The 23,355-nt window shown below is 37.0% G+C and overlaps 3 protein-coding genes across 4 annotated transcripts; 2 read left to right on the forward strand and 1 right to left on the reverse strand.

Moving 5' to 3' along the window:
* Positions 1–1,508: 1,508 nt before the first annotated feature.
* tbc1d24 (TBC1 domain family, member 24) lies at positions 1,509–13,464 on the reverse strand. 2 transcript variants are annotated; one of them, XM_051882177.1, is made up of 7 exons: positions 13,371–13,464; positions 9,790–10,844; positions 7,300–7,458; positions 6,662–6,725; positions 5,753–5,848; positions 4,763–5,003; positions 1,509–3,617 (listed from the first exon to the last, which is right to left on the reverse strand). In XM_051882177.1, exons 2-7 carry the CDS (start codon positions 10,764–10,766, stop codon positions 3,463–3,465), a joined length of 1,692 nt encoding a protein of 563 aa, XP_051738137.1. In that variant the 5' UTR covers positions 10,767–10,844; positions 13,371–13,464; the 3' UTR covers positions 1,509–3,462. The 2 variants fall into 2 exon arrangements, with proteins under 2 accessions (XP_051738137.1, XP_051738139.1); XM_051882179.1 differs by lacking the exon at positions 13,371–13,464 and adding an exon at positions 11,804–11,949.
* Positions 13,465–16,353: 2,889 nt separating this feature from the next.
* LOC127506062 (myeloid-associated differentiation marker-like protein 2) lies at positions 16,354–17,548 on the forward strand. The gene has a single exon (XM_051882202.1). It carries the CDS (start codon positions 16,359–16,361, stop codon positions 17,226–17,228), a length of 870 nt encoding a protein of 289 aa, XP_051738162.1. The 5' UTR covers positions 16,354–16,358; the 3' UTR covers positions 17,229–17,548.
* Positions 17,549–20,317: 2,769 nt separating this feature from the next.
* Positions 20,318–21,197, forward strand: LOC127506065 (myeloid-associated differentiation marker-like protein 2). Its single transcript, XM_051882205.1, has one exon. It carries the CDS (start codon positions 20,318–20,320, stop codon positions 21,173–21,175), a length of 858 nt encoding a protein of 285 aa, XP_051738165.1. The 3' UTR covers positions 21,176–21,197.
* The last annotated feature ends 2,158 nt before the right edge of the window (positions 21,198–23,355 follow it).

Here is a 23,355-nt window from a genome sequence, read left to right on the forward strand (position 1 = left end):
TTTCAGACTGAATGGGGAGATTATTGCAACCCTTAGTCTCCATGGTAGCTAAACATATATGTTTTCCTCATAAATTAACACGGACGCAATCTAACATAAAATAGTGTTTTAAAAAGACGTTTTCATGCATTATGTTACTTATAATGCATAATTTGCAAGCGATTATTAGAATCTCTCTGCAAAATGATGGCAAAAACGTTGTCAGTGTATGATAACTATTCGTTTGAATGTGTAATATAGTAACATGTAATTGCATTCATTATACTTTTATTTAATCTTTTCCTCTTCTAACCCTCTGTAACTTGCTGAGACACTCTTTGTAAGGGCGTAGGTTTACTATTCACATTGTTGGCGACACATTTTAAGGTATTTTATTATTCAAAAATATCATTTTGGTTTATGTAAGGGCTTCTGATTTCTATAAAATGGCCTTCAGATATTCTATGCTGTTTATAATAAATCTTCTTTATAATAAAGTGATATTACGACACCCACGCAGTGAAATGTGATGCGGACAGTGGATGAGGATTCCCGAGATGAAGGTCATTCTGAGCAGTGACGTAAACCGCAGGCCACGCCCACCGCCCTCTGTGTCAGCAAGACTGTACTGTAGCCTATATGTGAATGAACATGAGTGTGGGGTAGATAACAAATATTTATTTAATGTACATTTTATTCCCACTATAATGATATATATATATTTATTTAACATTAAAAAGTATTTTTATCAAAAAATATATATTTAATATATATTAAACATATTAAAATGTATTTAAAACTAAAATATATTTATTTTAATGTTTATTATTTAAGATTAAATAATATGATATAATAATAAATATAATATTACATTAATAAATTATCTAAAATGTAACCAACTATTGTAATTAAGCCATATTTATTTCGAGTGTCAGTCGGCCTGATGGACACATGCTGTTCAGGAAACATAAGATCAATTAGTCTGGTCTCGTTTAGCCAAGGGGAGAATCTGCATTATAAGGTCGAACACACACATGTCATGAGACCAAATGAGAGTTATATATCTCAGTGATTTTAGTGAATAGTATTGAGTTAGAGATTAATTAGAGAGGAAAGTAACTGCTAAGTGTGCCAAACTCTGACTATATCAGTAGTAAACTTACTGTACATACATTTGGATTAAAATAGTGACAGACACAAAGAAGATTAAAATAATAATACTGCTATAGCATTGTTAAAACACTAATATCAGAGAGATTTACAGGGAAAGTTCTCTTATTTGAATGTCCAATTGTTGGTAATTTCTGAATAAATATTTCTAAAATCATTCTTTAGAGATTGCACTCACAAAAAAAATGTATTTATATCAAATGACCTTTTTTTTTTTAGAGTATTACTAAATACATGCTTGACTTTTCCAGCCCAGGAAATCACAATTTTCCGGTTTTTCATAACTGTGGGAACCTTGTTGCTTAATGGACAATGACTAGACAGTTACATGCATGAAAAACTGAAGACAACAACAGAACTGACATCTTGCACAGTTTTTATTCTTCATCAGAACGGATCGCTCAAATCTGCCCTGCATAGGAAAAAACAGTCCTTCGCAACTTTTATGAGCAGATACTACATTACTACATGTTTGACACTATAATCTAGGGCTGTTACCCATGTTTAAGACTTCACACTTGAAACACACACACCTGCTCCACTTGAATGAGACACATAACATACAAACACATCACTTGATATGGTAACACACCACAATCACAATGTACATACACACTCCTCAACAAACAACTTTGATCACTGAAGCTCTGATATGACAAAAAGATGAGCTTAAAATATCCTTACTGATACACAGAAACTGAAAGCAAACAAAATATTACTGATATTAATTAACAGATGATTTACTAACATTCGGCAACTTAAAATAGGTTCAATAAGTGCAAAGAAAAAGATAAATCATAAAATGTAATACTTCCACTTAAAATAGTGCTGATTATGCTGTCATACATATAATTCAAGCAAAGACCATTTAATGATTAACAAAACAAATACTTTACATTGCAATTCAACCTGCGTACATTTAACGTTCATTTAGCATTTTATACATGGTTCTTTAGGATTCGGACGGAGTGATATGGTACATTTCATTCCATTACTGAAATTCAAAATTGAAATTAACAAACAAACAGTGCATTTCACACACACACACATCATTTACAGCATTCGCCATTATATTGCTCCAAACCAGCATGACTTTCCTTTTTATGTGGAGCACAAAAAGAAACGTCCACTTTGTTCTTCTCTGTGCAGTGAAAGCTGTCAAGCTCCATAAAGTAAGTAGTTTGTGCACTATATTTCAAGTCTTCTAAAGTCAAAAGCAAGTGTGGTGTGAGGAACAGACCTAAATGTAGCTGTTATTCACTGAAAATGTACTCTCAAATCTCTCAAAGCTGCATCTGGTTTCAAATTGTGATTATGCAAATGTGCAAATGAGATCTGAGATCTACAGTGAAATTGTTCTTCGCAAAAGTATAGCTACAAAACATATGAAATATAGTGCACAAGTTTATAGTTTCATTATGATGTTTTAAATTTAGCCGTCCTTTTACGAACTTGACAGCCCTGATCAGATTCACTCTCGTTGTATGAAAAAAATCAGCCAAGTTATTCTGCAAATTCTCTGTATTTGTGTTCCACAGAAGAAAGTAAGTGATACCGGTTTAGAAGCACATGAACACAATGAGTAAATGATGACAGAATTATTAATTTCTGGTTTAAAAGAACACTGGAATGCCATTTAAGCATGCTGAATGCCCAGAAGTACTTCTGTTTTGACTAAAGATTTACGAAGAGCTCATGTTTTACGGTCTTCTTGTGCCGACAATCTGTAAATTAAAATTTTTCCAATTGGCACACAACTGTATGGAAGAACAAAGGGGATTTGAGACACAGAAACTTTGATCACTCTCTCAAATTCCACCCCTAATATGAATCCTTCATCCTATAATGAGAAAGCAATGATATATTGGTGCGTTTAGCACCAGAAAAGACAGCCACAAATATCTGACAACTGCCTGGAATCACATCTAACTTGATTTTGCTTTAACAAGAAAGTCTCTAGTGTTCTGGTCCTCATTTCTTGTAGATATTGATCATTATAAATTGCAGAAAATGCAAAATGCAGCATTGATGAAAATGGTCTTAAACTTAATTTCCTTTGTCTAGATTCTTCACTGGTCTAGATCAACACTGTTGATATGAAAAGCATCAAAATAAACCTCGACATATGTCTTGCATTGCTAAATATACACAATAAGCATTACATCTTGAGTGGAGCTCAGGGCGGATCTTTTAGTGCACTGGAGGAGCATCACATCTCCATTTCCTCCTACATGAATGGACGTCTATCACAACACAAATATCTTACAGCCACAGCATCCCATCAGTATCTCCTGCAGACGTGGCGAGCCGCTCTTATGATGCCATGGAGTCTCTGAAGCCCCACACCTCCAGCAGTGCGATCTGGAAGCTCTCAGCACACAGTGGCGGGTTGTCAAAGGTCAGGCAGCGTTCGGTTCGGCCGTGGTTCAGCTCAGAGTCGATGTACAGAGCGTTACCATCACCTCCTCCTTCAACAACAAAAGGCATCCGATTATAGAGAATCGAGTATTCAAGATTGACTAGCTTCCTTTATGTACTACACGACTTAAATAATAATACTGGATTTAAGAGAATGTATTTATACATTTATACAAATACATGATGTATTTGCTCTGAAATGGTTGAAAACATCATTTTGACCAAATAGTCTCAGTACATTATACAAATGTTTAATGCAAGAAACAAAAATAAAAATGTAAAAAGGTAAATTTCTCATAATTTGGCAGCAGGTATATTAGGCTCCTGTCACTTTAAGACCTGATGCACAGATCCATTATACTGCGTTTTCTTTCTCAACTGTTTACGTTCACTTAAAACATAACTGACTGTGTTTACGTGAATACTCGCCATTTTGACATTATTTTGTGTGTATTTGACTGATTTAAGTGCAATAAGTAGCAAAAAAGGACTCAATTTAGTACTGAGAGGTGGTTTTCTATGCGTCCACTTTGAGTGTGTGGGCACAAAATCTGAGGGAATGAGTAAAATTTATGAGCAATACATGCAATCCCACGCTGAAATTCAAGCCCTGTAACACCAACAATATTCATCAAGAGCAAATGAAACGAGTGAGTGAGGGTTTGTGTGTCGACTCGCTGTTGGAGAGATGAGGGAGCGAGAAAGTATCATGTATCTATTCTGTGGGAAACGAGTATTGGAAGCGTTATTTTAGTATCAATATGTAATCAAAAATTGCATTTAAAATGCCACGTGGAGATTTCTTCATATATTTTTGAGTGACAACGCAAATGAATCATTGAACTAATCATATGAACTGAATCATTTATACTTACGGTCCAAAAGATTTGCAGAAATAAATCTTCCTAAATTGGTCATTTTTGCTATTGAGGTTTAAATCAGACATGATATTAAAACATCTCCATCTTAACACTTTAGGAAACTTAACGGTCAAATATAAGTCACATTAAATTAATTGTATTTTTCAGAATGATGGTTAATTTTACATCACAAATAGTCAATAAATCAATACTGAATGTAAATATTGAAATGCACCTATCATTATATTCCTGTAAGAACTGGTACTTGATTTCAAGTGAAGAGAAAAGTAATAATAATACAAATATGATTTGTGAGAAATGAGTATCTCACTCACCGATAATGATGGAGTCGACGTTTCCTGCCATAAACATGGAGGTGTTCCTTGAGTTCAGGTTGAAGTGTCGTGCGGACAGGAAGGGAGACAGCTGAGACGACTCTGTGGCTGGTTTCTCTAGAGACAGCGGTGCACCGTTGCCTTCGCCGCCGGTCTGTTCGTCGCCTGCGGGCTGGGCCGCGCTCGCCAGCTCTGGGTGTTTGATAATGACCCACTCATAACGCTCCATCTCTGGCTTCATCTGAAATAAACATGTAAGACATGTTACACACATATATTTAACATGCTTTACTTCTGAAAACACACAACAGCAATCTGGTGGTCAGACGTCAGCAAGTGAAACCTGAATACATGCTGGGGTGGTTAAATTGTGGTTAAAGGTCTGGGCTGCTACAAACCACAAACATTCACCCTTATATTGTCCATGTACATTGCTTTATATCTGCTAAATGAAAATGAATCATATAGTATAAGTGAGTCAGGTGAGAACACATTATGAACAAATTTTATTACCATTTTACTACCTTTTAGGGTTTCAAAGAACTCAATAATGTCTCAGTTGAGCTCCAACTTGCTATGGTTTGATCTGATCCACATTAAATGTATAGCTCTATAATTTTATTATAACTATGATTCATTTATGTCCAAAAAGGAATTTTAGGAGAAACATCTGAGACCAAGTTCATATTTAAAAGAAACATAACTGAGAACTCCATTAAATTACCCAAGAGCTATAAAATATTCCTGTGAGAGTGTAACAGGATGAAATGATGATAGATGAGAGAAACTTGATACATAAACGCACTGCACTCTAGTCTAATACTAAAGAAAATAGCGCCACCTAGTGGATCATAAACATAATTTCTGAAAAACTAATACCTTAAATTGATTATTTATATTCTATATTATTGTTTACTGATAATCAAATTAATTTGATTATTTATATATGCATATAAGTACCAAAATGACATGAAAAGAAATGTAACATACTCTGAAGACGAAACACTCTCCAGTGCCAAAGAAGCTGAGCTTGTTCCCTCCTCTCTTCCGCTCCTCCCAGTCAGTGGACAGGAAGGCCCCACACACCTGGAATACAATTGGATGAGAGGCGCGTCAATCATAGACTAGCAGCTCCTCATCCTGAACAACCTCCCTGCATCCTAGTTCGCTTACTATCTATCCTACATAGCATAGTATGCAAGTATAACCACAGACCTTAACTCAAAAAAGCTAAAAATAGGAAATTAACAAAGGATGACTTCTGGCCTGAACTGAGCTCTATTAGAGATGGCATATTTTTGGATTTCGGGTTACAAACGGATGAAACAAAATCAGTTCTTCATGCACTTCCAATTATTTTGGGGAAATTTTCCCTTTGAATGTGCATAATTTAAATCGCCCTTAGTCTAACATGGATTACCTCCACAGAAATGCTGCATAAATCAACTGGGATTGTGCAAAATTAATAAACGTGAATATGCAAACGTGAATATATTTGCTATGGTTCGTAGTGTTGGGGGTAACACATTAAACAATGCGATTAAGTAACATGAGTTACGTAATCAGATTACTTTTTTCAAGTAAGACTACTTTTAAATTTACAAAAAATACTTTTTCAAATAAGTAATGCAAGTTACTGTATTTCCCCATTTTTTATTTCTTAAGTAAGAGTGTTGAACTTTCTTCTGCATCATATTCTTCTGCAAGTAAATGTAACGTGATATTACTTTCCCAAAAAGTAACTAAGTAACAGTTACCTTTTTAGGGAGTAACACAATATTGTAACGCATTACTGTTAAAAGTATCTTTCCCAAACACTATACCAAAATAAGTGCTAAGAAGAAACAAAATGACAGAGAAATAAAGAGAAAGATAGAGTGTGACACAGGGTTTTGGTACCTCTCTATCTGTAGTTCTGATGAGCATTAGCGTCGGCTCGTGTCCCTCACAATGTGAATAAAACCTGAATAAAACATCACAGACAATATTTCAAAAACATTAAAACAGTTTGAGAAGCTCATTCAGCTCTTAAAGACTGTTGTAAACGGTTTAACTGAGTAATAACTGTTACTCAGAGGCAGCAGCTATTACTCATGATGACTTCTTGAATAATATTCCTGTGCACAAATATCTTTCTTTAAAGTCGGCATGAAATGGAAGCTGCGATAGTCTTTTCTTCTCTAATGTGATGAGTGAAACTATTGGTGGATCTCTTGTGAGTGACATGTTGCCCCGTCCTCGCGCCAGTAAACACGATATCAGAGATGTCATTGCAAGAAGGAGAGGAACTTATTTTGATTCAAGATTACAAGACACATGAATTAAAAAAAAATACTGTGCACAGATAAATTATTTATTATAAATAATGCAATATTCCATACAAAATAGGAATTGTCTATTTTGATTTCATGGTGACTTTAAAGTAAAGTCACATGCTTTGATATTTTGTTATCTAATGAAATTACATTCATACATGTTTAAGTGTGACTTGAGTGTACAGATACTGTATATGCACTGAAGTGTGTATGTATTTGTACCGGTTCAAGCTGCAGCCGTGTGTGGACGTGGTGAAGAGAAGCTGCGGTTGACACAAAGCGAAACGCTCCGGGATCCACGACCAGACATCTCTGATCTCTTTAGCACTGACGATCTCCGAGCTGAAATTATCAGCGTTTACGGCTAACTGGACATTTTGTCTGGAGAAATAAAAAGAGAGAATGCAAACTTGATGATTTGAAAATCATCCATTTTTCACTGTGCATCAGTGAACCAACAACATAACAAAAATAAATAGGTCAAAAATAGCCTGAAAAACAGAAATGTGTGAGGAAGAGGAGGATGACAGATGAAGATACCCACCTTTTGACAGAACTAAAGGACAGCACAGAGAGTGGAGAGCAGGAGAAACGAGAAAAACCAATGAAACCATGTGAAAAAAATGAAAATTAGGGAATGAAAAATAAATATGTAAATTAGAGGAAAGATGCAAAACACAAAAGATATAAATAGACATACATAATAAACAAAGATATTTTAATATGAAGAGACACTTTATATTTTTATGGAAACTGTGATACTTTTTTTCAGGATTCTTTGATGAAACAGCATCTATTTAAAATAGAAATATTTTCTAACATTATAAATGTCTTTAGTATCACTTTTGAACAATTTAATGCATGCTTCCTGAATAAACGTATTCATTTCTTTCAAAAACAAAATCGTACAGACCCCAAACTTTTGAATGTTAGTGTACGTTTAGTTCAGCTAGTGACATCCAATTTGCATCTCAGAAATAAGCAGCTATATTTTGCATTTTTAACCCAATTTTGTGTAAAAACTCTTTTAACTTTTCAAGTCTTACTAAATAACAAGTAATGTTTAATGTCAAGTACATAAACATTTACACGCCTTTTGACCAATTAATTTCCATTTGCCTGTTATAACTACACAGTGATTAAACAGAAATGTTTTAATACTTTTATAAAACATTGTCATAGAGATTTCACTAGATATAGAGTAGAGCAGCACGATTCTGGATAAATTGAGAATTATGGATTTTTTTTTTTGTTTCAAATAGAGACCACGATTCTTCCACGATTCTGATCAGACATTAAAACAAAATAACATGTAATTTACTAGAGGTTCTGAAAAAAATGTTACTATTTAAAATTAATCTGAATTATTTTAAAAAATCGTTTTGAATGAATGATTCACTGACTCACTCAAAGACTTCATTCAGACTTGTTTCATTACTGGATGAATCAGTGTTTTTGAACAAATCTCTTGAATGAATAATTCAATGACAAATACATTTTTAACAGTCACTTGTCGCCACCTACTGGTGTAATGATGTACACTGTAAAAAAAGATTTGATCAATAAGTTATGATAAAAACGTTTTTACTCATCAAAATAAGTTAAGCAATCTTCAATTTTTTTTACGTTATACAAGATTCAACTAATTTTTAAGCAAGCTTAAAGGGTTAGTTCACCCCAAAATGAAAATTCTGTCATTAATTACACACCCTCATGTCGTTCCACGCCCGTAAGACCTTCATTCATGTTCAGAACACAAATTAAGATATTTTTGATAAAATCCGATGGCTCAGTCAATCTTTTGTTTAGAATCAGTGGTTCGGAGTGTGTATCAAACTGCCAAAGTCACATGAACCATTAAAATTTCGATGTTTTGAAACACTTATGACATAACGAAGCCTCATTTACTAAAATCATGTGACTTCGGTGGTTTGATACACGCTCCGAACCACTGATTCTAAACAAAAGATTGGTAAATCTTCGAAGCTTCATGAAGTAGTGTTTTGAAATCGCCCATCACTAGATATTGTTGAAAGTCGATATTTTGTTTTTTGGCGCACAAAAAGTATTCTCGTCACTTCATAACATTAAGGTTCAACCACTGTAGTCACATGAACTGTTTTAAATATGTTTTTAGTAGCTTTCTGGGCATTGAAAGTGATAATTATCTTGCTGTCAATGGAGGCCTCACTGAGCCATCAGATTTTATCAAAAATATCTTAATTTATGTTCTGAAGATGAACAAAGGTCTTACGGGTGGAGTACGACATGAGGGTGAGTAATTAATGAAAGTAAAGCAATTTTCGGGTGAACATAATTTAAGTTGAAATTACTTAAACATCCAAGTTGATTGTACTTAAAAATTTAAGGCAGTAACTTTTTTTACAGTGTAATTGATCCAATCGTTATTTGAAGCGCCAAATTACTTTCAAAAGGTGAATCACTCTATCTGAACGTTCCGCTGTGATTTTGTCAAAGGTTTAATAGATATAGGTGAATCATTATCATTTAGGAATGACATTGTGTGGGTGTTTGAATCGAGATCTTTTAACGATTAATCGTGCAGCTCTAATATAGAGTAATAGCCCATATGATCAACTAGAAAAATGTATAGTTAATATAGGAACATCCATGATTTTTTTAAGGTGTCATTTCCAGGAATATTTCCAGGTTTTTTGCTACAAATATTGATGATAAAACTGTAATGTCTACCTCTTCTGTTTGACGGTGATGCCTTTCTGCTGGAGTGATTTCTCATTGGCCAGCTGAAGCAGCGTGATCTCTTTACGGCTGAACAGGCGGATGGAGAAAGCCTTTTCCAACAGCTTATCCGGCGTCACACTTTTCCCGATGTTCTGCACGAACGTCCGTATATCACTCTTGACCGCCGCTGAGTCCTGCTTGGTTAAGGCCGAGCCGGAGGCCACGCACTGCTTGCGGTAGAACTTCAGTATCGCCAGTGCGATGCGGTAAAGGACCTTGTACCCTTCCACCAAAAACACGTCCATCACGCGTGCGGCGAAGCTGAAGGGCAGGTCACCCAGAACCCATCTCTGCCAATCAGAGTAAACCTCCAGCACGTCTGTAGCGGTGGCAACCATCAGCTTATGCGCGGCCGGGCAGTATTTATGCACGAGGTCGCCGAAGGTCATGCAGGCTGACTGATATGCGAGGAAAGTCTGATCTAACAAATGCCGCCCGGGCTCGTTGCAGGCCAACATGCGACTGACGCTCTCGAAGCACTGCGCTTCATCCGCGCTCCAGTGCAGCAACAACGCCGTCACCGCCGGCAAAGACGGGCAGTATGATATATCCGGGAACTGCCCTGCCACGCAGGAAATTACGGCATGCACCGAACCTATGGATTCAGCCTTCAGACAGTACCGTGGCACTGCCGTCCCGTCCACGAACTCCGGCAATATGTACGCGGATGGGTTGCGCTTGCTGTTGGAATTCCCCACGATGTCCCGGTAGACCTCGGCGTCCGGGGTGACGGTGCGACACGGGAGGGCTTTGATCAGGTGCTGGTAAACGGCTGAGCGCTGGCTGTGGTTTTTGTCCCACTGGCCTGAGCGGGCGTGCTGTTTCAGCTCCTTTAAGTCTTTATATTCAGTCTTACCAGGAGCCGCGTCGCGAGACACATCGCCCATCTGAGACCAGTCCACGAACACACCACAATCCACAGCCATGACCTCTGACCTCACACGTCAACCGGCACAAAGAAAGAGAGCAAGACAGAGAGAAACTAGCCAGCCATATTGCTCCAGCTGTTGAGAGAAGAAATATTGTCAATCTCTCTCATTGATGACAAAGCAATATTTAGGATGCCTATATCCAAGAATGCATGAACTCGTTAAAAATGCATCCATTGAATGCAATGTAAATGCTTCGGATAAAGCGTCTGCCAAATGCATAAATGTAAAATGTAAATACAATATTGGACAAGCATTTTCATCAGCATGAATAGGTTGATATTGGATTTGGAAGCACATATCATCAGGCCTTCCCATTTCAAACAGTACAACTACTATGTATGCAAAAGTATTTAAATGTTATCCAAATTTTCTACCGGTCCGTACATTACAATATTTTGATGCCTGAATTCACTTGAGCTTTGAAATAGTCGCCAATATTAGTACTGTACAGACATAAGTGACTGATATCATCCGAATATACACTACTGTTCACAAGTTTGGGATCAGTAAGATTTAAAAAAAGAAAAGAAAAAATTAACACTTTTATACATCAAGGACGCAATAAATTGACCAAAAGTGACAGTAGTTTCTGTTTCAAATAAATGCTGTTCTTTTGAACTTTCTACTCATCAAAAAATCCTGACAAAAAAGTTTCACAGTGATATATTTTGATGGTAACAGTTAGAAATGTTTTTTGAGCAGCAAATCACCATATCAGAATGATTTCTGAAGGATCATGTGACACTGAAGACTGGAGTAATGATGCTGAAAATTCAGCTTTTTATCACAGAAATAATTAAAATTTTACAATATATTTGAGTAGAAAACAGTTCTTTTTACCTGTAATAATATTTCATATTCATAAAATTACTGTTTTTACTGTATTAGATCAAATAAATGCAGCCTTGGTGAGCATAAGAGACTACTTTCAAAAACCCAAAAACTATACATTATATAAATATATAAAAGATGAATTAAATTAGTTTTAAAAATGGCCCTGGGATTTAAAAGAAATGCCCTAAAAAAATCACCTCAGAAAGCCGCCTGTGAGTCCATCTCTGTTTTTCTGCCTTTCTGACTCAGTTCATCAGAATTTCCCAATTACACTTATTAGATTTCAATGATCTCCGTTGCCCTCGCTCTGTTTTCTTCTCTCTCGATTTCACTGAATTTGTAAGCGTGTGCATTGGACTCTTGTACTTTAGAGTTGCTGTGAGGTCAGAGCTCATAAGAACGTCAACAACATGAAACTATCAGGACAAAGCAAAAAATAAATACTCTATTGGATTTGCTGATGTAGCGTAATAGCATCAGTGCTCCAAGGGTCAGGGGTCAAGGGGCTATAATCCATTTACACCAGGACAGGTGGATGTGTATCTGGCAGGCTGCTGTAGTATTATTTGAGAGGGTCTCTTACAGTGTTATGATCATATAACTGTGTCTATTTTAATAGCATATTATACCATCAGTTATGTTTTAAGAAAATGATTTCATAGCAAAACATTGACTTTAGAGGAACTTTTTTCTGTGGTAATCCATAAAATGTATATCTACTGTTATCGTGGTAGTTTTTGGTCACAATGTCCAACCTTATCATGTAAATACCATTGTACTATATGAACACGGTAATCAATCAGTAAGTACCACGGTATAAATTAAAGCAGGGGTTTTCAAACCGAGGGCCGCTTGGAAAATTTTAGAGAAAAGCAGAGTAAAAAAGTGTTAAAAAAATATAATAAATAAATAAAAATACAACTAAACTAACTAAATAAATTTGATTAAAATAATAAAATCATCGATTTATTAATAAATAAATAAAAATAAAAACAAACAATTAAATTAATTGGATACAAAATAAATTGGTATTGTAACAGTACAATACCATAGTATTTCTAACATTAATTTTTCACAGTATTGTTTGGGTCTTTATTCTTGAAAATATATAATTGCCTTTTACATTTCAGCCTGGGCATCTAAAAGATACTTTAGACTATCATAATAAATTCATATTTGATCTATTTTAAACAGTGTAAAAACATTATGTCAAAATGTAATAGTTTTTTTTTTACTGTAGTAATGATAGTAAGGATGATAACGATACATGTCAGCAGTCAGCCAGCCAATCAGCGAGCTAGAGAAACGCCTCACGCGCGCGCCGTCAAGCCCACCTGGCACGCGCTTTGCTGCTCTTCTAATGCTTCTAATGTGCACAAACCCACGTCAACTTTCAGTGACATAAACATTATATGACACGCACATCCTCGTTCAAATCTGCCTGATGTATACTTGACTGACAGATGACGTTATAGATACACACTAGTATGCAAACACAACCGATGCAGATGACAACTCTATGGCGTAGTCGTTTTTATTAAATATGTCTTTAATACATGTAGACGTGCAAATGAAACGGCGACGCTTCAGATTAAGCTAATGTGAATAGCTCGTGCAGCTAATGTGCAGGCAGTGTAAACTGAACTACATGCCGAAGCCATTTAAATGTCTGTACTGCAGCACTTCAAGTGTAGGAATCGCAAATAGATGCGTGGAATCTAGAAAATGTAATAAATTGAAAGATAATATGAATGAACGTCTTACCTGATTTGCTTTCGACTGTCTGTCAGGCAGCGGGCATGTTTGTGATTGTGCGCGCATGCGCAGTGAGTACAACCGTCACAGTGCCCGCTGGGTGAAGAGACTTACAGAGATATATAGTTATATATTAAATAGAGAAAACAATACAATTATGTTTTATCTATCTATCTATCTATCTATCACACACTTAATGATATATATATATAGATATAGATATATAGATATAATAATAGAGAAATGTCTATATGTGGTTATACTACCAGTCAAATATTTGGATATTGCTATTTCTAGTTTTCTATAATATAATTATTTTATTAGGCCTAATATTTATCTTACCCAGAAATACATTGCCAATCTTTTGCTTTTTCCATTACAAGAAAAAGGAAAATCCCAGACAGTGAAAGGCCGTCCTGTATCACCTGACCTGTTTACAGTTTTATGAGCATCTCACTGGCCAGAGGGTCGAGTCGGTCTGGTAATGAGACAACGCCCGGCCTTGTGCACAACATCCGCCGACACATGACAGTCATTAAGATAACTCAATCAAGACTGCAGTGCTGCACGGACGCAGTTCTTGCCTTCCCTAAAGTTTATAGACGCACACAACTCTTAAAACAAAGTATTCACCTTTAAATAAACAAGGAATAGGTGATACTAACCTATAATAATTCACTAAAAGCATCATATAATCCAAGTATATATCATGTAAATGTGGTATTTAGTGTAGAGAATTAACAGAAATGATGTTAAAATAGTTTGGATGTGGTTCACCAGCAGTTCAGCCTAGTAATATAATCCAGCATAGATAATATATAATGATTATGCATGATCATGCATGGCTAATGAGTCACGAGGACAACAGGAAAGCAATACTTGAATAACTGATATGTTAATAATTAAATATTGCACAAATTCAATGATCTGTTTGGCTGTCTTTCACTGTTATTCGGCTGCAACAAACATTGATGGACCGGATCGAGCGGAAATGCTAAACGATTCTCAGGCATTATTAACACATATATAAACATAAATATAAACGTAAGTTCATTCCTCTGAAGCAAAAGCAACTCTGTACAAGGCCACACCAGTGTTCATACTTAGCAAACACAATCTCATGCTTTTAGATTATCACAGGCACATTTAAATAAAGTCAAAAGACATCAACAGTTTCTAGATATTCAAAGATGTTCTTGCAGCTAAAACTCAATGGCATTGAGGTAAATGTGCAAAGTTGTAAACTTAAGCTCATTTCTTGAAGGAAAGATATGATTCCACAGTATTATTCTGTCAGATAAATAACAAAGATTGCATATAGTCAAATATAGTTAACGGCTATGAAACATTTGACTATCATTTTCTCCATTTAATTCTCATTTACAACTGTCAAAGTTAAACCGACAACCTTGTTTCTGAAAGTAAAGATGTTCAGAACTAATTTCTTGGTTGAATTCAGTGACTTTCCCATTACAAAAGTAGCTTTTTAACCATTTATGAATAAAAATGATCTGGAAGGAATCTGATACAAGGGCCCAAGTGCTTAAAAGGTTAGTTCACCCAAAAATTAAATTTCTGTCATTTATTACTCACCCTCATGTCATTCCAAACCTGTAAGACCTTCGTTCATCTTTGGAACACAAATTAAGATATTTTTGATGAAATCTGAGAGCTCTCTGACTCCTCCATAGACAGCAATTTAATTAGCACTTTCAAGGTCCAGAAAGGTATTAAAGACATTGTTAAAACAGTCGACGTGACTGCAGTGGTTCAACCTTCATGTTATGAAGCGATGAGAATACTTTTTGTGCGCAAAAACAAAATAAAAATAATGACTGTATTCAACAATATCTTCTCTTCTGTGTCATTCTCTGTCATTCTACGTCAGAACGCCGACTCATTATTGGCCGGCTCCTGCGTCGGCATCAAACGCATGCGTCGTGCTGATCACGTGATCAGCTTTGGCCAATAATGAGCCGGCATTCGGACGTAAACACGGAAGCCTGCACTGTGTTTACTACGTGATCAGCATAGGAGACTGACAGGGAAGAGAAGAAATTGTTAAATAAAGTAGTTATTTTGTTTTGTTTTTGTGCACAAAAAGTATTCTCGTCGCTTCATAACATTAAGGTTGAACCACTGCAGTCATATGACTATTTTAACAATGTCTTTAGTACCTTTCTGGACCTTGAAAGTGTTGATTATATTGCATATGGATGAGTCGGATTTCAACAAAAATATCTTAATTTGCGTTCCGAAGATGAACGAAGGTCTTACGGTTGTGGAACGACATGAGGGTGAGTAATAAATGACAGATTTTTCATTTTTGGGTGAACTAACCCTTTAATATTTACCGATGCTGTGACTTAAAAGCCTTTTGGAAATGTGTGAGCTGTTTTATAAGCAGTTTATGAAATGTTCAAAATTATGATTCCTAGCAACCGTCGTTATTGATCCATTTTTTTACTGTAATGTTCCAGTTAGGAAGTTCTTGTAACAGTTTTTAAATGTTACTGTTTGTTTTAGAATGTCCAGAGAACAGTCAAATGTAACATTTCCATAATGTTTAAAGAATGATAAAATGGAATGTTTGCACAACCAAGAAAAATGTTTTAAAGCATTTTTAAAAAATGGACATTCAGAGAACATTCAGTAACAACGTTTTCATAACTTAATGGGAACTTTATCAAAATGTTCTTAGAAGATCCTTTTGATGGGTCTATTGTCTTGTTTAGAGCGTCATTACATAAAGTCATTTCATAATTGATGAATTTTGCAAAAATTATTTTTACTGTTTATTCCTTTGAAATATGATGATCTGTATCGTATAAAATGCTATGTTAATAAATGCAACTTGACTTTTGAATAATTTCCCCCTGATAATCACTATGGGACGGTTGTAAAGTCGTTTGCATGTCATACATTTTTATCTTCCTCTGAGTGCAGCTCGTTTCCATAACCCCTTCAGACCTCTTGAAGAGCCACTGGACTTTCAAGATGGAGAAGCCGAAATTCAGTCCTTCTGCCCTGACGGGTTCCCGTGGTGCCCTGCACATGGCGCAGATCGTGGTGTGCTTGGTGACGTTTGTGGTGGGCTACATCTGGGGTCACCCGTCACACACCTACTGGATCTACAGTATGGTGGTCTGGGGTTTGTGTCCTGTCATCTCACTGGTCATCACCATAGTGGAGATGTTCCTCATCCACAAGCTGATCCTGGTGTTTTGCATGGACTGGGACGACTTCACGACCGGCATGGCCATGATGTCGTCGCTCTGCACGTTCTCATGCACGGTGACATGCGCCAACTTCTACATCTGCCGGAAGTGCATCTGGGGCTGGATGATCACGATCCTCTCCGCGGTGTGTTGCGTGCTTTACTGCGTGGAGATGTTCAAGGACAAATGTGACGCGACGCGCTCTGCGACATATGTAGCTGCGCTTCCTGGCTTCATTAAGATTCTCCAGGCCTTTGTTGGCTGCATCATCCTCATTTCCCTGATCGGTTATGTGGGTAAACCGGCTCTGCTGTGGTGCATCGTTGCCTACGCCATTCCTTTGCCTTTAACCCTCCTGATCATAATCACCAACATCTTGACCAAGTTAAAGAAATGTCTGCCCTTCAGCATTGATTGTTTCTCCATGATTTTCCTGTTCATATCAGTTCTGCTGTACGTCTCTGCTGCAATCCTCTGGCCCATCTACAGCTTCAGAGGAAACCCGCGGCCCAAAGACTGTCCAGGAAACAGCTGCATATGGAGCATCCAGTTTGTTGTGGCCTTCATGACCTACGTCAACCTCGGCCTGTACATCATTGACCTGGTCTTCACCTGCTGTGGAATCTGTGGATTTAAACGTTCTCAATAGTATCACTACTGTATACACTCTTAAGAAGAAAAGGGGGTTTTCCAGAGCAATGCCATTGAAGAACCTTTCATGGAACAGTTCTTAAAATAACTATTATTTTCTTAATGTAAAGAGCTTTTTAATAATCTAAAGAACCTTTTTCCACTATTGTTGAATGGAAATGTTCCATGGATGTTAAATGTTCTTTGTGGAAGTATAGATGCAGAACCTTTCTTTTTAAGAGTATATTTCAAGGTACTCTTGTTTCTATGTAGTCGGATGTATTTTGTATTTTGCTTTCATTGAATGCTTGATTTTTCAAAATAAATGATTTTATTTGACATCTGTGTTTTGTTTTGTTTTTTAAAATTGGTAGATTTATGTTACTTTTCTCTTAGTTTTTTTTACTCTATTAACAATTTTAGCTGTGTTTTTTAACTCTAAGAAATAAAAATCAGCATATAGTTAAATGAAGTTCATCAAAAGTGACAGTAAAGACTTTTACATCAAATAAATGCTGTTCTTTTGATCTTTCTATTCTTCAAAAAATCCTGTTAAAAATGTAGATAACACTTTATTTTAAGGTGGCGTAATTACATGTTACTACATGTACTTACTATAGTAATAACAGTAAATTATGCATAATTACAAGTAACTAACCTTAAACCAAACCCTAACGCTATAGTATGTACATATTACTCTGTACTTATTTGAGTAGATACAACAACTACGTCACCTTAAAATAAAGTGTAACCAAAATGTATCATGGTTTCCACAAAAATATTATATGACAAAATTGATAATAATAAATGTTTCTTGAGCAGCAAATCATCATATTACAATGATTTCTGAAGGATCATGTGACACTGAAGACTGGAGTAATGATGCTGAAAATTCAACTTTGATCACAGGAATAAATTACATTTTACAATATATTCAAATAGTAGCCTATAATGAAAATCATAGTTTTTCCGTGTTTAAAGGATTAGTTCACTTTTAAATAAACTTTTGCTGATAATTTACTCACCTCCATGTCATCCAAGATGTCCATGTCTTCAGTCTTCTTCAGTTGAAAAAAAATTAAGGTTTTTGATGAAAACATTCCAGAAAAAAATGGGCACCAAACGGTTGAAGGTCCAAATGACAGTTTCAGTGCAGCTTCAAAGGGCTTTAAACGATACCAGACGATGAATAAGGGTCTTATCTAGCGAAACGATCGGTCATTTTCGAAAAAAATACAACTGTATATGCTTTATATAAACAAACGTTAGCCTTCTAAGTTCAACTTACGGAACGAACGCAGCGCCAGTTACATTTTTTCCGTAAGTTGAATAGGGAAGGCGTAAGACATACAGCGTAAACTTTTTGGAGAATATAGAAATGCGGTTTTGGCGGAGGCACTTAGAAGGCGAACGTTTGTTTATATAAAGCATATACAGTTGTATTTTTTGTTCGAAAATGACCGATCGTTTCGCTAGATAAGACCCTTATTCCTCGTCTTGTATCGTTTAAAGCCCTTTGAAGCTGCAGTGAAACTGTAATTTTGACCTTCAACCGTTTGGAGGCCATTGAAGTCCACTATAAGGAGAATAATCCTGGAATGTTTTCATCAAAAACCTCAATTTCTTTTCGACTGAAGAAAGAAAGACATGAACATTTTGGATGACATGGGGGTGAGTAAATTATCAGGAAAATTTTATTTGAAAGTGGACTAATCCTTTAAGTGCTATAATTGGTTCCCTGGTGCATCGAACAACCCAGAAAACGTGAAAAAGGATAACCCAGTAACTTTGTTTTGGCAAGCCTTTCTCTGCAAGCATGTGAAAAAAACGAGCCGTTCAGATTTCACTCCCCTAGTGACGTAGGAAGGGGATCTTATTATAATATTACCGCCCCTTGTTTCCACTCACGGCGCCGCCATTTTGTTTTCATAAACGAAAATGGTGTACCAGTTCTAATGCCATGGCAAAAGTTTGAGCAAAGCATGCTAACTGTTCTGCTGTTGGCTGCACAGACGAGCACATAACACTATTGAGTCTCGTGAGCTTGGAAAGCCTGCAAGTTGACCCTGGCAAGTTCGATTGCTAAAAAAGAAGCGTTTCTGTCTGAGCAATATTTTTGATAGAATCTATCTATTTGATAGAAATCATAAACGTTAACCTGGTGTGTATGACTCTGTTTGGCAAACAGGTACGCTATGTATAGTGGGCGTCCATACGGGTTTTGCACAAAAGATTAACATGACGGCACATGCTAGTCGATGAGTTGAATCAACTCCACAGCAACTACATAAATTTATCCACTAACCGTTCAGAAATGTCCAGTTTCATTCTAAAAGTTGTAACTTCTTCCTGAGTCTCTCCATCAGTGTCCGACTCCGGTTTGAACAATGTAACGCTGAACACGTCATCATTTTGGCTGCGTGAGATTCTCCAGCTTTGTTGTTGTTGAGCAACCGAAGCGTGAGCTGTTAAAGCTCCGCCCTCTTCTGGAAAGTGGAGCTCATTTGCATTTAAAGGGACACACACAAAAACGTTATGTTTATGCTCACCCCCAAAGGGGGCAAATTTGACAAGCTATAATAAATGATCTGTGGGGTATTTTGAGCTGAAACTTCACAGACACATTTTGGGGACACCAGAGACCCAGAAAAGGGGCATTATAGATCCCCTTTAAATATTGTTAAACTGTCATTTTTATGTCTAAGGGGATACTGGGGTGCTCTTAAGTATAGCACAATTCATACACAAATATGAGTGTTACACGATATACAGTACAACCGTTTTTCTATCAGTGAGAGCTATGTGTATAGTTGTACATTATTACTTAAAAAGAAAAAGTGTGATAGTGAGGATCATGGATGATGGAAAAGCCCCCCCCCCCCCCCCCCCCCCCCACACTTTCATTTACTCACTAAGCAAACTTGTCAGAGAGGTGTCACATTTGAGATATGAACAGAGAAAAGAATGATAAGTCACACACATACTGAAAGTTTATGGTGTGTGTGTGTGTGTTTGAAGACTTTATTGATGCAAATCATCCAGTTTGGAATAACTGTCCACTTGAGCACAGCTCACACTTGAGTGGTTTTGGGCATCAGATGAAGAATAATGACATTGTGCGGACTTAGTCTCAGTCAGTGTTTCCGGATCCTCGAGATGGTGTTCTGCGCGCTGGCCCTGATCATCCCGATGTTCCGCGGCTCCATGTCCAGTCCGTACGGGATCTGGTGCGAGTTTGTTTGGGTGTTTGGACTCATTGTGGCTGTGGTGATCTTCTTTATCGAAAAATATTTGGTGGAGACAGTGATCGAGCTCCTGGTGCTGAAGCACACCTGGAACGATCTCACCTGCGGACTGACCCTTCTGTCATCCCTCATGCTGTTGTCCGCGTCTCTCATCTATTCCACTGTGTTTGTGTGCGCAACATGCATCGCAGATATGATTTGTGCCATCGCCTCCATTCTGGCTTGTGTCGTGTACGTGTTGGATGCCGTGATGTTAAAACTAAAGTGTCCCGAAGGTTATCTGTCCAGCGTACGAGGCATCCTGCGCTTCAGCCAGGCGTTTGTGGCCTGCCTCCTCTTCACAGCGGTATACAACTACTTCAAAGGGGTGGAAAACCGATTTCGCCCTGGCGGTTTGATCTGGTGCATTCTGGTCTACGTGGTGTGTTTCCCTCCAACTGTGGTGGTGATACCGTCACACCTGCAGAAGTGTGTGGATCTGCTGCGATGTTGCAATCTCAATAAGTTGGAACTGGTGCTCGACATCGTCGCTGTAGCTCTGTACGTGTCTGCGGCCATCATCTGGCCTGTGTTTGGATATAAAAACTATAAAAGAGACTCTGAAACACACGATTATCGCTTTCATGACCTCAACATCATCACAATCATGACATATGTGAACTTGGGGCTTTACATCGCAGACCTTGTTTTGACATTGATTGCACTTTGTAAAAACAGGTAGAAGTAGAGTCAGATGTTCTACATTTCATGAGAATATTTTATTATTTCAATAATCCAAAGATAAAGTTTGGTGTTTCATACAATACAGTGTCTTACAGGGGATATGTGATTGATTTTACCACAATATGGGAAAGAAAATGATGGATAAAATCAAGTAAAATGGGCAATATGGTCAATGTCAAAAAGTGGTAGAATTTATTTACATGAATTCACACAACAATTTCTCTCTCGCGCTATAGACTGTTTAATATATTGTGTTTAATATATAATATATTATATAATAAATAAGATTGAGAAAAGACTAATAAAATATAATAATAAAAAAAAGCTCCTCATTTCTATAATAAGCAGAGTTTATCTTAAAATGATTTTGTATAATATGTCAAACATTGAAGGACATAAAGCACACTCAATGAGGTATATAATGCAGCTGAAGACACACTGTAAACAGTCATATATTTAATATTACATCAATTGCATTGATCCCCACATTTTCACATCACATTTCATTAAATTCTTATTTCATTCTTATGAAAAACATTCTTTTGAAAATCATCACACAACAAACATTAGACTACTTGTAGACTCTCATTCAACACGTAAACTACTAAAGTCTGTCTTCTACAGTCACTAGCATCATCTTTTAAATAAAATTGAGGTTAAAATATCCAGTATTAGTTCTGTTCTTCCTCCTCTTTCATCTCCAGCAGTCCACAGAAAGAAATGTAGTGAGTGTTGGCGTAAATGGGCGCTTTGTTGGGGCTTTTTGGCAGTTGTTCAGGTTTCAAAGAGCTGAAGGGGTTTGAGCCGGAGTCCTTAACATGAATCTCCAACTCCAAGAACATCTGAAGCGAACTCTGCAGCTCTGCATCACTGAAGATAGATAGATAGACAGACAGACAGATAGATAGACAGTTATTCTCAGATACGAAGTCCTGTGCAGCATGTGTGAACATGTATTTGTCATAACATACTTGATCATGGTTAATAAAGTCGGGATATTGTAATCTCGTAGCAGCAGGAGTGTCGGCAACCAATCCTGACTCACTTCCTGTCCTTCAAACCCTGCAAATAAAGTTCATAATCAATTAAGCTCAATCTCAACACTGAGTATAAACAGCAGAATTAGTGCTTTAGGTTTTATTATGTTTATTTAGTTTATGTGTATTTACCCAGATACAGATCCTTACTGTTTCTGAAGAACACACTGCACTGATTATTACACTGTATTAAATCTGATATGATAATATATAAGAGGGAATTACAACCATTCAAAAGCTTGATGTCAATAAGATGTTAAAATGAATACTTTTGATCAGCAAGGATGCATTATTCATGAAAAAATGTATTCAATGTATTTCCACAAAAATAGTTTTCAACGTTGATAATAAGAAGAAATTGAAATATTGAGCAGCAAATCATCATATTACAATGATTTCTGAAGGATCATGTGACACTGAAGACTGGAGTAATGATGCTGAAAATTCAGCTTTGATCACAGGAATAAATTACATTTTACAATATTCATATAGAAAACAGTTCTTTTAAATGGTAATATTTCACATATTACTGTTTTTCACTGTGTTTTTGATTAAATAAATGTAGACTTGATAAGCATAAAAAATCTAAATCTTACCGACCCCAAACTTTATACTTGTATTTGGATGTTTTGCGGAGGTTTGTTTGTACCTGGATGAAATCCAACAACTAGATTTGGTTTGGCTGCTTCTCCTTTCTCTACAACTTCCTCCCAGAACTGGTGGTAGAGTCCCTTGTAAGCACTGATGTACACTCTTCCCCGGGGTCCAAACGCCCTCAGCGGAGGCCTCATGATGGGCCCCTGGACCACCTCGGGCCCCACTATCACCACCTCCAGACCCTGGTGCCCCGGGAACATGCGGTTGAGCTCGTCCATGTCTGTGACTCTGGCTCCCAGGGTCTCACTTTGACCGGCTCCGACCACGTGGACGGTGAGAGGCTGAGAGTACAGATCCAAGTTAAACATCCTCAGTCCCATTCTCATCAAAAGAGGCCGAGAGAGAAACTCGCTGCACACCCGCCACACAGACTCACAAAGCTCCGGCTCCTCTGGCCGCGGCCTGCAGGCATTGGCCCAGAGGTCTGTCATGTTTTGTCCGGACAGGATGGGCTCCAGACGGGGTGTCAGATCTCCTTGCATAG

The sequence above is a fragment of the Ctenopharyngodon idella genome, chromosome 23 (assembly GCF_019924925.1).
Source record: "Ctenopharyngodon idella isolate HZGC_01 chromosome 23, HZGC01, whole genome shotgun sequence".
In the NCBI taxonomy this organism is placed as follows: domain Eukaryota; kingdom Metazoa; phylum Chordata; class Actinopteri; order Cypriniformes; family Xenocyprididae; genus Ctenopharyngodon; species Ctenopharyngodon idella.

Excerpts from the sequence above, each read along its gene's own strand:
- tbc1d24 (XM_051882177.1), bottom strand. The coding sequence starts at position 10,766 with ATGGCTGTGGATTGTGGTGTGTTCGTGGACTGGTCTCAGATGGGCGAT. Across the intron at positions 6,726-7,299 it reads CACGGCTGCAGCTTGAACCG|GTTTTATTCACATTGTGAGG; the intron begins GTACAAATACAT and ends TGTTTTATTCAG. Across the intron at positions 3,618-4,762 it reads CGTCGACTCCATCATTATCG|GAGGAGGTGATGGTAACGCT; the intron begins GTGAGTGAGATA and ends TTGTTGTTGAAG.
- LOC127506062 (XM_051882202.1), top strand. The coding sequence starts at position 16,359 with ATGGAGAAGCCGAAATTCAGTCCTTCTGCCCTGACGGGTTCCCGTGGT.
- LOC127506065 (XM_051882205.1), top strand. The coding sequence starts at position 20,318 with ATGACATTGTGCGGACTTAGTCTCAGTCAGTGTTTCCGGATCCTCGAG.